Genomic DNA, 14,989 nt, shown 5'->3' with positions numbered 1-14,989 from the left:
GGACCGTGGTGGCTGCTGCTGCCCCACAGACAAGGACCTGACAGCAAGATCCGCTCTGCTTAAAGGGTGGAGGCTTCAAGGTTGCTCACCCTGTGGAGCTGAGCTGGCCATGCCCAGGACCTCGATGTTAATATTAATACTGATGACATAATAGTAACATAGCTAACATTTACTGAGATTGGCTATGTTCCTGGCTCAGTTCTAGGAACCTCACATATATCCACTCAGTCAGTCACAACAACCCAATGAGGTAACTTTTGGCCAATGTCCCCACTGGACCGATGAGGTCAGTGAGGCCCAGAAAGGTTGAGTGACTTGCTCAAGAGTGCACTGCTAGAAAATAGTGGCTAAAACACAGGAGGCCAAAGACACTCCATATCAAGGAGGACGCTGAAAGGTTAATGAGAGATCCAGGGAGGACTTCTGCTCAGGAGAAGGACCATGAGCAAGTGACTTAACTCTGTGTCTCAGTTCTCCTCTCTGTTGTACGAAAATAGAGAAGACGTCCTTCCCTACAGACTTCTCAAAGGAGTCTCCTGGGTGAGAATTTTATGAAACTTCCTGAAAGTTGCAAATTTATACAGAAGTGCAAGTTAGAATATTAGACATCGGAGCAAATTAAAACATCCTGAAAGGAGCGAGACAGTAATGGTGAGCATACTGAGCTTGGGAACCAAGTGTAAAATGTAAACAAAGACTGGCAATAAAAACGGCTCCTTTTTCTAGAATAAATCTAAAACTCATTAATAGTCCATGCTTAATTTGGAATTTGCTTTGGAATGTTCATGACTTACCAAGATTTGCTTCTAAAAAGTTCTGTGTTAATTAAATGATTTGTAGGCCATTTATCAGACCCAATGTCAAGTTTAAATTTCTGAGCCCATTGGGTGGTACAACACAAAAAGTGAAATGAGCAGAGAAACCACAGCATCTATTCATAGAGTACTTTGTCTTCTTCTGGCTCAACTCTTGGGGAAACCACATGCTCAACTTCTCAATGAATGGAGACTGTGATGTGTGCTATGCTGTAATATGAGAACGCATGTGAACATTATTACATCCTATACTCAGATGCATCCCGGAAGAAACTAACAGGCCACAAATGGTAACTACTAGCAATGCTGCTCTCAGGTTCAGCTGTGCTTTGTATGAAATTTGGAAGTGCTAGAAATTTATTAGGGAGGAAAACATATGGTACCCCACAGGAGGCAAAGCAGGACCCTCCATACCTAGGCCCTGGGTTATCTTTATGTATATGTCTGGGTTTCGTCTTGATGCTAGGGATCAAACCCAGGGCCTTGCATATCATAAGCACATGCTCTCCCACTAAGCTACCTCCCCAGCCCTGCATTATTTAGTAATTTCTGAAATTTTCAGTCCTACACTTGTGCCACCTCCCCAATTCTTAGACCCCCCCGCCCACAAGGAGCAGGCCTTATTTTGTGCACAGTGGAGGGCCACAGTCCTTCAAGATCTGGTCTGTAATTTCTTGGCTGCCTGTGGTGGTCCAGAAATCTTGGCACCATGGACTTCTAAGTAATCCCCAAATTATATTCAGAGTAGATTATGTCCCCTGTTCTCCACCCTGCTCTGTGTACATGCTTCTTGCAATGTGATTTTGCCACTCACACAGTCAAAAAGACTCCCTTCCCCACTCCTCGAATCTGAGTCAACTGAGTGCAGAAGCCATGCTACACAGTGCCGGGCCTAGGCCTCAAGAGGAGCATGTAACTTAAATCCTGGGCACTGCCATGCCAGCGAGTCCAAGCCAGCTTGCAGGAGATACCAGCTGACCAGCTGAAAGCCAACCAATCTTCAAATGTGTGATAGCATCCAGCCAAGATCCTCAGAGATCATCTATGCAACCTACAGCTTACCATACAGCCAAGATAGAACGGCTCAGGTGACCCAAGAGCAATGATAAATGCCTACTGTTTTAAGTGCTGAATTTGAAGGTGATATATAAAGCAGCTGATATATATATAACTGGGATGTAAGATACACAGCCGAGCCTCTTTTATTTCCCACTACCCCACTGGCCCAGGCCACAGGTTGCAGTCTAGCCTCAGTTTCCTTCCCTAGCACTCCAGTTCCTTACAAGGATTACAGACCCACCCTCAGCCCCAGTGGATTTATACACAGCCCTAGGACATTGCTAGATTTTAATCCAGCTCCCTGAAACATTTTTGCCTTCTTAAATGCCTACAACCAGAAGCACAGGCAGGAGTCAAGTCCTAAGGGACCCATGACTAGTACCTTCATACAGCTGTGCCCATAACTTCTAATCCTGCCTGTTAGCTTCTTGCTTCTGTGTCACTCACTGACCAACTTGTTTTTCCTTCTCCCCAGGTGGATATTTTATTGAAATCCCAACACAATGAACTTGCCCAAGGTATGGTCCCAGGAGCTCAGAAGGCCTGGATTATTCAGTGGAGCTCAAGATGAGGATGAAAGGACTGACCCACCACAGGGATCCGAAAGACAACGCTCACAGGTCTTAGAGAACAGGCAAACCCTGCCTGAGTGGGAGAGGGGGATTACACCCACCTGAGAAGCATCCTGTGGAAAAACCGCATCGAAGGCAAACATCTTAGGAGGAACCTGGTTACTTCTTTTCTGAAAGGCGTTTTGACCTCCACAAGTCAGGGGGTCATACAAGGTGATCTGCTTCTTCCGTGGGTCCACTTTTAAGAAAGAGCTGGATTCGGAGGTATCACGAGCCAACGTGGAGCAAATTCGAAGCATGACTTTGACCTGGTGAGCAGAGATGGGAAACAACACGGATTAGGGTAGTGGGTACCCGGTGGTGGAGGACGCTCACATGCACAGGTGACATAAATATTCATGGCAGCACCAAACCTTCTCATGATACATTATGATGAAAATCGTGTGAATTAGCAACCTAAATCACTGCTGGAGAAAGGTGATTTATTCATAATTAGCAGGTAGAATATTTTGATATGTCCATTACTTTAATACAGAGGTGGCACATCATGTTCTTTGTCTTTCTATTAATATAAATTAAAAATTAACTGTGCTCTGGCGGCCCAATTACATAGATGAAAAGCTAATCTGGACTGTCAAGCTATAGGGGCTGGCACAGTCCCCTTGAAACTCACAGATCAATAAACCATGCACATAAAAGTTAGCTCCATAATTTACTTCCCTTCTCGGCTCATCAGGACTCTGGGAGACAAAAATCCACAGTTATTAGTGTCATCATTAAAGGCCTGTGAAATGGCCTGTTTTTAATGGCCAGCATTCGAAATGCATTCCAAGGGGCAACAGTGATAAAAGATTGGCTTGCAACATGTTATTTGGGATGCCATTAAGTGAGCCCAGAGAAGTTGTCATTTCAGGGAATGAAAGTGCATCTCTGTAGGAAACAGGAGGCAGCTCCCTTTAACCCACCTTCTGCGTCACTGAACAAGAGCATCCTTCAGTGCTTGTGACCAGCTCAGCCCGGCCCTGGGGCTAAGCATGGTGTTTAAGGAAATACCAGCCTGCTTTCAGAGTCCTATGGTGAGCAGAAATCAAGGTGAAACCACACGCAGGTCTGGGGCCACAGTCCCGAGAAGAGGACAGCATTTGCTCTCCTACCAGCTCTTTGTCACTAGGCCAGTCCAACATGGGATGGGGACTTCCTTGAGTACCTGCTATGCAGCAGCTCTGTGCTAGGCACAAGTGGGCAAAGATACATAATGCATAGGGTAGCGGGTCATGCAGATGCAGAGACATCATTTCAGAAATAATTAGGCAAATGGCGAAAGTATGCAAAAGGACTATTTTTAAACGCTTGACCTCAATGCCTAATCAGTTGTTAGGCCTGATGAACTCTACATCATACAAATTTTTGGAAAGAGGTTGTTATGAATTTTTAAATGAAATATCTCAAACATACAGCGATGTTCAGAGAATTCTATACATTGTGCATGATGAAGTGAGATCGTCCTCTTGCTGACCTCAGCTGTCTGCTGAGCCACAGTGACTCATTTGCAGCTCACAAGGCTGAAACATAAAGAATCCGCGGTCATCAGGCTCACTGGAAGTCCAGCACTGTGCCCGGCTGTGCCTGTGCATAAGGTAATTCCTCCAGCGTGGACCTGGAGGTCAGGTGTCATGGCAGAAGGCGCCCAAGGCAGGAGGCTTCCCAGAGTGTAAGTCTTGGCACTCCCCCAGTGAGGTCACAGACCGATACCTGTCATTTTCTGAGGGACTGTGCTACTGTCTACATTATTTCATTTTACCCTCCCATTAATCCAGCATGAAGGCACACTTGTCCAGATTTTACAGAGCTGGACACAGATGTTACATAACCTGGATCAAGGGACCAGTGAGTGGTAAGGTTGGGCTCTGAACCACCTCTGAAACCCATGCTTTTCCCATTATCCCAACCTCTGCTTCCCACAAATAGTTAAGCTTCTCGTAGCCTCAGTTTTCTCATCTGTATAACAGGAATAACAATGACTGTCTTATGGGACTGTTGGGAGAATTCAGCAAATCAGCATGTGAGGTGCTGAATGCAGAACTCAGTACACAGTGGGTGCTCAATTCTTGGTCTGCTTCCTCCCTCTTCCCTTTACTTCTCTCTCTGGACCCAGACATCTTATCATTTTCCAACAGTGGTGCTCACGATAAGGTTTCAGAACTTCCTTCCCCGAACTCTGGGTACCATAAATCACAAGCAAAACACCACTGAGTATCACTACAGATCGTGCTGGTTTTAGGAACTGGGCCTGATAAGGTTCCTCCTAGTAAAACGTGGACTCTCACAGCCACTGTATACTGCGTAATACATTTATCTTCATTTCTTGTTCAGTGTGACTCTGTCGTCTGTTTTCAGTTGCATCATTCTGCTTTATAGATTTGCCCCGACACACAGGAGGTGTGATACGAGCAGGTATTCACACTGCTACTCTGGGAGGGGGCTGGGGCCTCCTCCAGCCTCTGTCTAAGGGACTCTCCTTGCCCAACCAGGGCACAGCACAGGTCAAGAATGATGCAATGCCAGGCAGAACTGATGGAACCGCATGGCCCACTGCCTTTCTCTTTCACAATTTTGCACACCATTCCTGGGTGACTCGAGGTGCTGAATGTGAAATATGAGCTAAAGCCACAAGGAGAAGCAGGGAGGAAGAGGTGGAATTAGTGAGCCATTAGCGCGAGTGGACCGCTCCTGCATCTTAATGAAGTGCCAGGCCTGAGGTTGGTTTTCTGCAGACTGGCAGAAGATCTCAGCCTCCGGTCTGGCCAAGGAGATATGCAGCTCTTTTAAAACTCATTGAACTTGGAGCTGGGGGAAATGCCACACTCCACTCTTTTCTTTGCAATTCACTTAAATAAATGAAGATATTTTCCCCCCTTCGAGGAAAGAAATTGTTTTTTTCTGCTTCACCTCCCTTGTGTCCTTATTCCTTTAGTCCAGCACTCCACTTCCCACTTAATCCTCTGTAATTAAAGAGCTTAGGAGATACCACTTACGATCAAGAAAGTCCCTCAGACTCCTTGCCAGGAGTCCTTGCTTTTGTTACAAACACAGTTAGATTCTTGGCAACAGCGACTTCAACTCTGCCCCTCCCTGCTGCTCTGCTGAAAGGGTCTGGGCAGTCGATAACATGACTCCTTAGCCCTTGGGGCAGAAGCGACAGTCACTATGTCCAAGCCAAGGGTAGACCTGGAGGAACGGGAGCTAGGAAGCCAAGGAATAGTCCACGTGGGGGCGCTGACTCCCTGATTCACACCAGCAGGGACCCGCACTTCCACACCCAAGTCCCGGCTGGTTGGGACCCCATTTTGCCTCATTTGTCTAATTATTCAGTGGCTGGTGCGAAACAGCTGTTGCTCTGGGCACCAGTTGTCTTTATGTTCTGCTCATTAATCATTTCAGCACCTCCTTCTGGATGGCATCGTGAGATGGAGAGAGAGAGGGACTGTGAGACACTAAGCCAGGAAAAGCCTCGCTCCTGAATGGCACAGACTCCACGGACACAGAGACAGCTGCTGGCTGCCACCCAGCTTTATTGGAGGCTAATGAGAAGTGGGTCCATAACCACCCATCGCTACTGCTGCTCCTGTCTGTCCCCAGCCACACCACATCCTACACCACGCTCACCTAGTAAGGCTCTTTGCCCTGTTTCTCTACCCAGAAGCTGCTGAGTCTAGGGCTTTCCTTCAACGATAAGATTCAGGAGGGCTTTGGACAATTTGGCCATTTGAAGGATCCCCACCAATCAAACAAAGACCACACAGGATGTCAGGGACCTGGAGAAAGAAGAACTGGGTCAACCACTCTCATGTGGAGCTCTGGTGACACCCACAGAGCAGGTCCTCTGTGTCTTGGCCACACTCAAGGCTCAATAATAATTTGCGTGTTTTTTCCCATAAGGTTACAGGCCACAGAGCTAAATTAACCACTAGCATCATTCACTTCCTTTACATTTTTAAATTTTAACTTCCTTTACTCTGATTAAGAATCAGTTCAGTAGAAACTTGTCAAGATGCAGATGGATCAGCCTAGCCAGAAATACCATTTGGGATCATTTCTGTTTCCATCTCAGCAGTACTGGAATTTTCTTTCCTTAAGCCTTCCTCATCTGTTCTGAAGGTCCCACAGCACGCCCAGAAACTGTTCTCTAAGGTAAATCAGAGGGAATAAGATAGGCTGGTGAAAACCCTCCCATGGTAAGACGGTAGTGCAGGGCCAAAGTAAAGATTGTCAGATGGGATTCTAAAAGCAAAGGGGCCTAGGGACAGGAGAGACAGCACAGATGGACTAAAGAGCCAGCTAGCAACTAACTCCAGTCCAGGATCCTGGTTCTCTCCCAAAGGGAGAAGTGGACGTGGCGGGGATGCTGGAATTCCCATGGCACAGGCTGCAGGAATCCCGATTATGCCGTGTCTCTGCCTCACACGGAGCAAGTGGTGTGGAAGAAAGACGGAGCTGGAGGTGCCAGGCTCCACCTGAGGAGAGGAGGTGGAGGGTGAAAAGCAGGGCCACACTGTCCTCGGGATAGATCCGAGAGCCTTTCCCATATTTTTGGATGGGTTTCAGCTATAAGGGAAAACCTTAGCGAGATAACAGAGTTCACTGTCCCTCACAGGTGCACCTCCCTCTTTTCAGCTACAGGTATGACAGCACCAGAGTAGACCCAGAGCCAGGACCGGAGTCTCATCCAGCTGTCCCCGCCACTGCGTCACTGTGCGGGCTGCCAAGAGTGCGCTGTGGCATCCTGATCCCTCTGATGGGCCTTGAGGGACAGACGTGAAGACACAGGATAGAGGTTTACGGGCTGTGTAGCAGTACTGTTGGCCTCATTCTGCATCTACAAATTCAACCACGTCTGGATTGAAAATGGGGAAAAAATTGTCTATACTGAAAATAATATACTGATTTTTTCTTGTCATGGTTCCCTAAACAATAGAGTATAACAATTACTTACATAGCATTTTCACTGTATTAAGTATTATAACTCATCTGGAGATGGACTCTAAAGTGTACGTGAGGATGTACATAGGCTCTATGCAAATGCTGCACCATTTTCCATAAAGGACTTGTCCGCCTGCAGATTTCTGTATTTGTGGGAGGTCCTCGAACTAATCATCCAGTGATAATAAGGGATGACTATATTATTCTAGGGAAGAAAGGAAGGAGGGAGGATGAAGAGGGGAGGGAGGGACTCACTTTCTTCAAGTCAACTGGCATAACAAAGACTTGCTACATCAAATCAGCAGCAACAGAAACCTTCTCCAAGGTTTAATATTAAAAATTAAACCAAAATTAAACACACAGACATAAACAAGACAATCAAAAAAGCGAACAATTTTCCTCCTTCCTTTCACTGAAATGAAAGGTTATAAGACCTGCTTACATTTTTTTGTGGTGAGAAATCCATGCAAATTTGATCTAAGCATATCCAAGCTAAATGTGGTATTTTTCATATTGCATCCCTACTTTTCTTTCTTGATCGGGCAAGGTGATGGGCATGCTCTGTCTGCCTAGGGTATATTAGTCACCTCAGGAACATTCCAGACATTCGAAGTGAGATGGCCAGAGGCACAGGAAAGCTAAACAGTGTGTGCTTTTCAGTATCCTTTTTCAACACACTCCTCTCAGATCTGCCAAGAAACTGGGCAACCCTCTGCATCCTTCCATGTCGTGAGAGTCTGACACATGTACCATAAAAGATTTCGATGGAGTATCGGTTTCTAAAAACTTACTGCAAGGTTAAGGGTGCAATTTTCCAGCCATTATTCTTAAAAATCCCTTTCTCTTGAAACAATACAACATAAAACTATATAGCTAACCTACTACTGGCACATCAAACTCCATAAATAAGATTTTCCTTTCCCTTTTTTATTTACCTCTTAACCTGATAGGAGAGGCTGAAGCAAATTAAAATCAGGTTTTATAAAAGAAGAAAGTTTAAATATTTGGCTGGTAACATTTATATAAGTGATATGAAATTACTTTTCCTGAAGGAAGATAGTTGTGATTTCATATGACTGAAATGGCCCAGAAGTTTTTTTTTTAGGAGTCCACAGAAGTCATATTCCAAATAGTAATGATCTCGGAGGTCTCAAATAACTCCATTACCAGAAAATACAGGGCAGAACCAAGAAGGCCGTAATCCCTAAATTTAGAAGAAGGTTTTAAATATATCTTATAAAGTCCCTGTTCCACCACCCCGTAGTTACCATTAGAGAATTACAGATCCACACCTTAGGGGACCCCAGAGACTCTAAGCACAGTTTAGTTACAGAACAAAATCTAATCGAGTTTCTTTGCAGAAAACGCAGTAATAATCCTACACGATATATTAAAAATGTAAGGGGCAAAGTCCCAAGCCATGGGACAAGTTTGGAGAGTGTGAGGGCAAACCATGGGCGAGTAAAGAGCACTCTGGGCCTGCCTGGGGACAGTATCTGCTCAGTGCTGACAAAATCAGCCAACAGACCATCAGTACTATGGCCTTACTTCTTTACTGGGTGTACAAATCTTACACTATTCAAAGGACTTCCTCAAATTTATCTACTTGCCATTTGGTTCTCCCCTAGCAGCTTTAGTAAGGAATAGAATTCCTATTACCATCTCCCCCGGCTTTAAGGCGAAAGACATGGAGGTTTGAAGGACTCTCGAGGAGCCCAAGCCTACTTACTACCTGCATTTCCTCTTCCAGCCATAAGCATCCCAGGGCTCGGGTTGCAGGCAGAACTCAAGCACCTTGGAGTGAGCTGCAGAAGGGGCGCGTGGGGCCTGTCCCTGCACCAGGGCGGCTGCCTTCTCAGAGGTGCCAGTAGGTAAGTTCGTGTGGCGCCAGACTGCAAATAATGAGCAGCCGTGCCATGGAGAGGGAAGATTTACATTATTAAGAGCCTGGCTGGGAAAGGTGACAAGCAGTCGCACAATAGGGCTAAGCGCGAGGGAAGCATGTGCAAGACCAGAAAATGGAGCCTGATAATGAGACGCATTCAAGAGTACTTCGGGAGCAGAGGGGGTCAGAAAATTCCCTGAAGCTCTTCATCAGTGTGCATCTGTCACCAGGCAGGCCCAGCAAGCGGCTGCAGCGCTGGAGGGAGGGAGCGTGAAACCCAAGGAGAAAGCCCTTCCACTAATGGCTGGGCAGCCTTGGGGAGCAGGGTCCCTCAGACCAATTAGCAGGCTCGGGAAGAAGGTGGCCAGGCCTTGAGATGCAGTCAGTCACATTTCTGAGCCGGTCTGTCACCCAGGGCGAAACTGACACTGGCCTATTGAGAAAACAACTCATTTCTTAGCTTAGTCTGTTAAGGAACTTATTTAAATGGATGAGCTGGTATAAAGACACAGCCAAGACAGGCACCCTCAGGTCTGAGGTGAAGCGGGGTATGAGAGTCTGAGGTCGCTGGTAGGCCCACTCCAACATCAGTGACACTCGCTGTCATAGCCTCCTAGCTGTGAGCTACACGGAATACAGCCTGGGGCGTGGCACAGACTCTGAGACTGGCTCTGGGTCTGAGTTCTGGCAGAACCTTTCACGGGGGTATTTCTGTGGACAAGAAATTTAACTCCCTCTGTGCTACATCTATAAAGTGCTCATAACAAGAGCACTGGCCTAGCAGGGTTACAGTGATCATCAAGGGAGCAAAAGTCTGTCACGTATCTTTCAACAGTGTCTGCTACACAGCAAATACTCATTAATATCAGCTATTACTACTTCATGATGAGTCCTGAGGCTACTGTGTCTACAAGAAAGATCATGCAGTCAGACAGATCCTGGCTCTTGGTAGCTGTGTGACCATGAACATGTTATTATTAAACACAGTTTCTGTAAAAGAGATAGTAGCCCCTTTTGAAATTGGCTAAGCTCTAGACATATCGGGCATGAATTCCTTCAGTAGCAGTGTTCCTGAGTTGTCCCTCTAGAAGTCTCCGGAGTCAACCCAAGGACCGTCCGGGAGCTGGCTGTTCAAGAATGGACATGTACAGAAGCAGCCAGCTCCTCTGGTCACTCACCTTCTAATGTCACAAGCTCAAGACACCCTTTGCTACTCCTGCTGCCCCCCAAAAGAAACCTATAGCCCTGTGAGAAGGTGATCTTGTACACCTGAGCGAAGGATCCACTTTCTCACCCTCATCAACAAGCAGCGTCTCCCCACTCCCTTGCTGTAAATTCCCCCGCAACCAACCAACTGGGGAGGCAGATCTGGGCTTGCAGATCTGGGCTTACAGTTCCTGGCCTCCTTGCCAGTTGACCACGAAATAGATATTTCTCTTTGCGAAAACTGGTATCACAGTACTGGCTCCTATGAGTATCCGGCAGCAAACCCTTGCTCAGCATCAGTTTCCTGAAAATTTTACATGACTATTAAAGCAAATCATCGCACTAAGCACTTGGCACAAGTGAGTCCTCGATCGATCGTTAGTAGTCACTGTCACAATGAACCCCAAACCACGAGGAGTGGAGGGGCCCTGGGAGCCCATTTCCTCAGGAATCTAACAGATGTTCACTGCTCTCCTCCTGCCCTTTAACCACCTTGACCTGGGGCTTCAGAAGAGGCCGTCACTAGATTCGTTCTAAACTGTCTTCTGTCCATGAAGCTGGCGCAGATTCAATGTTTGCCCAAGGTCATCCAAGGTTAAGCTGAGGTTTCCCAACTCCCACCTGTATACTCTTTTGCCTGATTTTTGGTACACACTAGACGAGTGATAATTGCAGATGTTTTTTTCTTGAATATTGGGTAGAAAAATCTATTGTGGTTAGGAATAGAAAACACTGATTCAAGAGTTAAAATAGCATGGAAGTCATTTTTGAAACAGCAGTAGGTACTCCTTAATTTAGAATTCTTTCTGATGTTCTCAGTTTGGATTTGGGACACTTATTGTTAATAAAGGGCCCATTTCCCACTAAAGCTCACTCATGTGTTACAACTGAAGGGCTAAATAACAGATCTGTTGTTACACAGCAACTGCTCAAGAAATGCTCCATCTGCCAATGCTGTCACCAAGGGCTGCTGTTTGGCTTGGGAAACAACAGGACCAAGGGAAACTTGTTTTGCTTTTCAGCAGCCCAACGTATGATAAATGGGAGAACTTCAGCTCACTAACATGACCTTGATTTACTGTCTTGTGTACCTTCTTGCCAGGTTCTTCCTGGTGCTAGGAGTTTCAATATCCCACTGCACCCGGCCTTTGACCTAGAAAAATAAAACCCAGAACTCTGAAATAAGTCAAGTAGCCCAGTCAGGTGTCAGTCTACAAATAGCAGCTACCAGATCCACCATGCAATTTGGCTAAGCAACATAATAAACAATCTAGCTATCTAAAATAAAAAGGGCAACAACCAGCCTAGCCTCGTCATTCTATCTATCTATCTATCTATCTATCTATCTATCTATCTATCTATCTACACATATATCTATCTTTCTAGCATCTATCTTCCATCCATCCTCTTTGTGAAACTGCCTCTTCAGAACACTGTCTGTGCTGGTTCCTAAGTTCTAATACATGTGTGTCTCTCCCATAAGGTAATTTTGTTCCCAGCAGAAGCACGTATGGATGAGACCTGCATAGAACCTACAGGTGCCCATATTAACCTGGCTTCTCAGTGTTGCCCAAGGAACCCACTGAGTTCACCGTTAAGCCCTCTCCAGCCTGTAAGACTGCATCCTGGTGATGGATGAGAAGGTGTCCTGCTCAGGACCCACTGGAGACCTTGGGTTCCACAGGGCTGGGGAGGCCCTTTCTAGAGAAGCCAGGGAAGGCACACTCTCAGGGAGGGCTGCTTCTTTAGCTGGGAACTCTGCAGCCTCTGTTTTAGGGAAAGAAGAAAATAAGAAGCCAAGGGAAACATTGTAGTAAGAAAAAGCATCAGAGGAATCTTTTGGATCAAGAGTTTGAAACCCATAATATTCTCATCTAAAATTTAGGATGCTAGAGAAACTCAACTATCATGACATATACTTAATGCACCGCATTCTACATGCTTATATTCTCCCCTACTAAAAGAGAGGAGGAGAGGGAGGAGAGGAGGAAAAACCAATTAAATTGGTATCTAAATCTCTGGACCCTTGATCTTACAGAGATTCATTCTTACTCAACAATAGATGAGAAAGAGTACAATCACTAATTGCCACAGTGATCCTGATTCTTTCTCCATCGGTTCCCCGAAAAGGTCCCACACTCAGGTATGCATCTGCTGTGCCCACCAAGCACGTGTGGAACACACCCTCTGCATGGCACCCTGTGCCTGGGCTTGATGAAGGATAGGGGTAGAAAGAGGCCCAGAGGATGGAGAAACAGCAGAGTCCATGCATAAGCAGAAGGAGATGCTGGCATTTCCATGGAAGAATTTCTCTATTTTCAAGCTTTAGGCTTGGAACAAAGCAACTTTAATTCTCAGCTTAGCTCCAGTGAGCCCCACGCCTACTGCCGCCTCTCGTGAGGACTGGAGGTCATCTGAGTGGAGGGGGACAGCCTGTGAGGCAGGACAAGGATGTGCTGATAAGAACAGGGGCTGCAGGAAGCCCAAGGAGAGGAGCCCATGCTAAAGAGATGCCCCTGCCACCTCCCCCAGGGGCAAGCTCCTCTCTGTTCCTTTAATTCCCTTCACTGTCCCTCTGCCTCTGCAGAGAAGCCCTTGCTGGCAGCAGGAGACAAGTTCAAAGCAGAATGATAAGTTCTAACGCAGAAGATTACTAGGAAGATGTGTTTTGTCTTTATCTCCATCTTAAAATGTGTGTGTAGGATCCGATGGAGGTTGGAGAGAAAAGTACCAAGTAAATGTGATATTTACCCGATCACAGTCTTCTCCTGTGGGCATGTGGTAAGAACTGAGAACAATGTCCAATTAAGGTTTATGCTCGTGTTCTGACAATGATAATGCCCTTTCCTTGAAAGGCTGGGAGTGTGAAGGTGACCTGACAAAGGGGCGTTCTCTCTATGGCTGAGGGGCTTTGGACACCTTTAATGAAAGGCACCTTATCAATTAAGCCCCCACTGTTGGATCCGAGAATTCAAAAGCCTTCCTAGCACACCACATCTGAAGGAAATGTCAGAAACATCTGTCATGCACTGGGATGGATGGTGAGCAGCTACACCTTGCCAAATTACAGAAGCGAAGGTACAGACCCTGGACTGGCTTTTTCGCATTTCCTAGGATAGCTTTTCTCCAATGCTGAGGAAGACTTTACGTACTGCTGTACAAATGGTCACCACCATGAGGCGCTATTGCCGTATGATGTCCCCACTGTGTGCCTTTGTCTCTGAGCTCTGGTTTACAGGGGGCTCTTTTGGCTTGCTTCTTAGGTGAACCCACAAACTGCCCACAGGTGTTAACAGTGTTCCCTAGTGGGAATATTGGGCATGGTTCACCTTTCTAGAATTAAAAATCTCAAGTCTGGAAGAAATAGAGAGCCATGGTCATGGCTCTTGCAGACAGACTACTGGCTGCCCCTCTCCCAACTAGTCTAGTGGACAAACACGCAGGTCAGAAGTCCATTCCTTCCTTACCCCTGTTAAGTAGCTTTTAATCTGGGCCAGGTGCCATGAAAGGCTCTAGGGACATTAAGAATTTAAAAACCAGCTGCTATCTCCAAGAGGATCACAGTTTACCAAAAGACAAAAATGGTATAACAGACTGGGGAGCAACAGTCCTGCACTAGTGTACAACGGGGACCCAAAAGGGTACGGGCATTTCCAGTTTCATAGCAGGGGCAAAAGGGTTTGCTGAAGGCGATGATGAATGGGACTTAGAACAGGAATAAGCGTCAGGAAGTCCCTGAGGCAGGGCAGGGAGCACACAAAGGCATGGAGGAGCGGGGCTGACTGGTCTCAAGGAGTCTGCAAGTAGCCCCTGCCACCTTGGAGCAAGTACTTAGCTTTGCTGTGCCTCAGTTCCTCCTCAGTACAACAGAAGTGGTACAGAACCTTCCAGGCCATAGAAATGGAAGGTTAAATGAGGAAATGTATGTGACCTTCTTGGAAAAGAACCCAGCACGCGGTCAGGGCTCAGGGAGTGTGGTTTTAGAAGTTACTCCGGCTGTAGGTTAGGGCAGGCAGGGTGGAGGAGAGAGCTTCACCTGGTAAATTTGTGGAAACTTCTCATTATGGGCCCTTTTTTATAACCCTAAAGAGTATACACTTAATCTGGACATGGGGGAGTCCCTGGAGGGACAGAGAAGCCGGGGTACAAGTCCAGGGTCATGACTTCTCCATCACTGCTGGCAACACTGCCCTTCCAAGAGAGGGGGCTTCTGTGGGGATCATGAGTGTTGGTTGTAAGTATTGTTAACTTTAGTAACTCTATATGTGTTAAGTTTCTCCAGTTTAGCAGGTAGAGTGTTTCCTTTGTGGAATTCCTGAAAGTTACAGTTTCTTGTCTCTGACCTTTAGATGTGTGGTTGTCCGGGTTACTACTACTCACGGTGGGTTGTTTTGGTGAACCTGCTTGCTCTTTTCCTGTGTGACCTTTCAGTTACTATGGTAAACCCATCCCATAATAGTTTGTGGTTTTTT

The 14,989-nt window shown here is 46.3% G+C and overlaps 1 protein-coding gene across 1 annotated transcript in view; it reads right to left on the bottom strand.

Moving 5' to 3' along the window:
* Kif26b (kinesin family member 26B) overlaps positions 1–14,989 on the bottom strand; it is a 333,340-nt gene that overhangs the window by 87,658 nt on the left and 230,693 nt on the right. The window contains exon 10 of the mRNA XM_033761959.1: positions 2,548–2,754. Coding sequence (XP_033617850.1) covers positions 2,548–2,754 — 207 coding nt within the window. The remainder of the gene's footprint in view (positions 1–2,547; positions 2,755–14,989) is intronic.

The sequence above is a fragment of the Fukomys damarensis genome, unplaced genomic scaffold (genome assembly GCF_012274545.1).
Source record: "Fukomys damarensis isolate Sample0158 unplaced genomic scaffold, DMR_v1.0_HiC HiC_scaffold_11, whole genome shotgun sequence".
Taxonomy (NCBI): domain Eukaryota; kingdom Metazoa; phylum Chordata; class Mammalia; order Rodentia; family Bathyergidae; genus Fukomys; species Fukomys damarensis.
The sequence above is the reverse complement of the archived record's forward strand: the minus strand, read 5'-3'. Positions and strand labels throughout refer to the sequence as shown.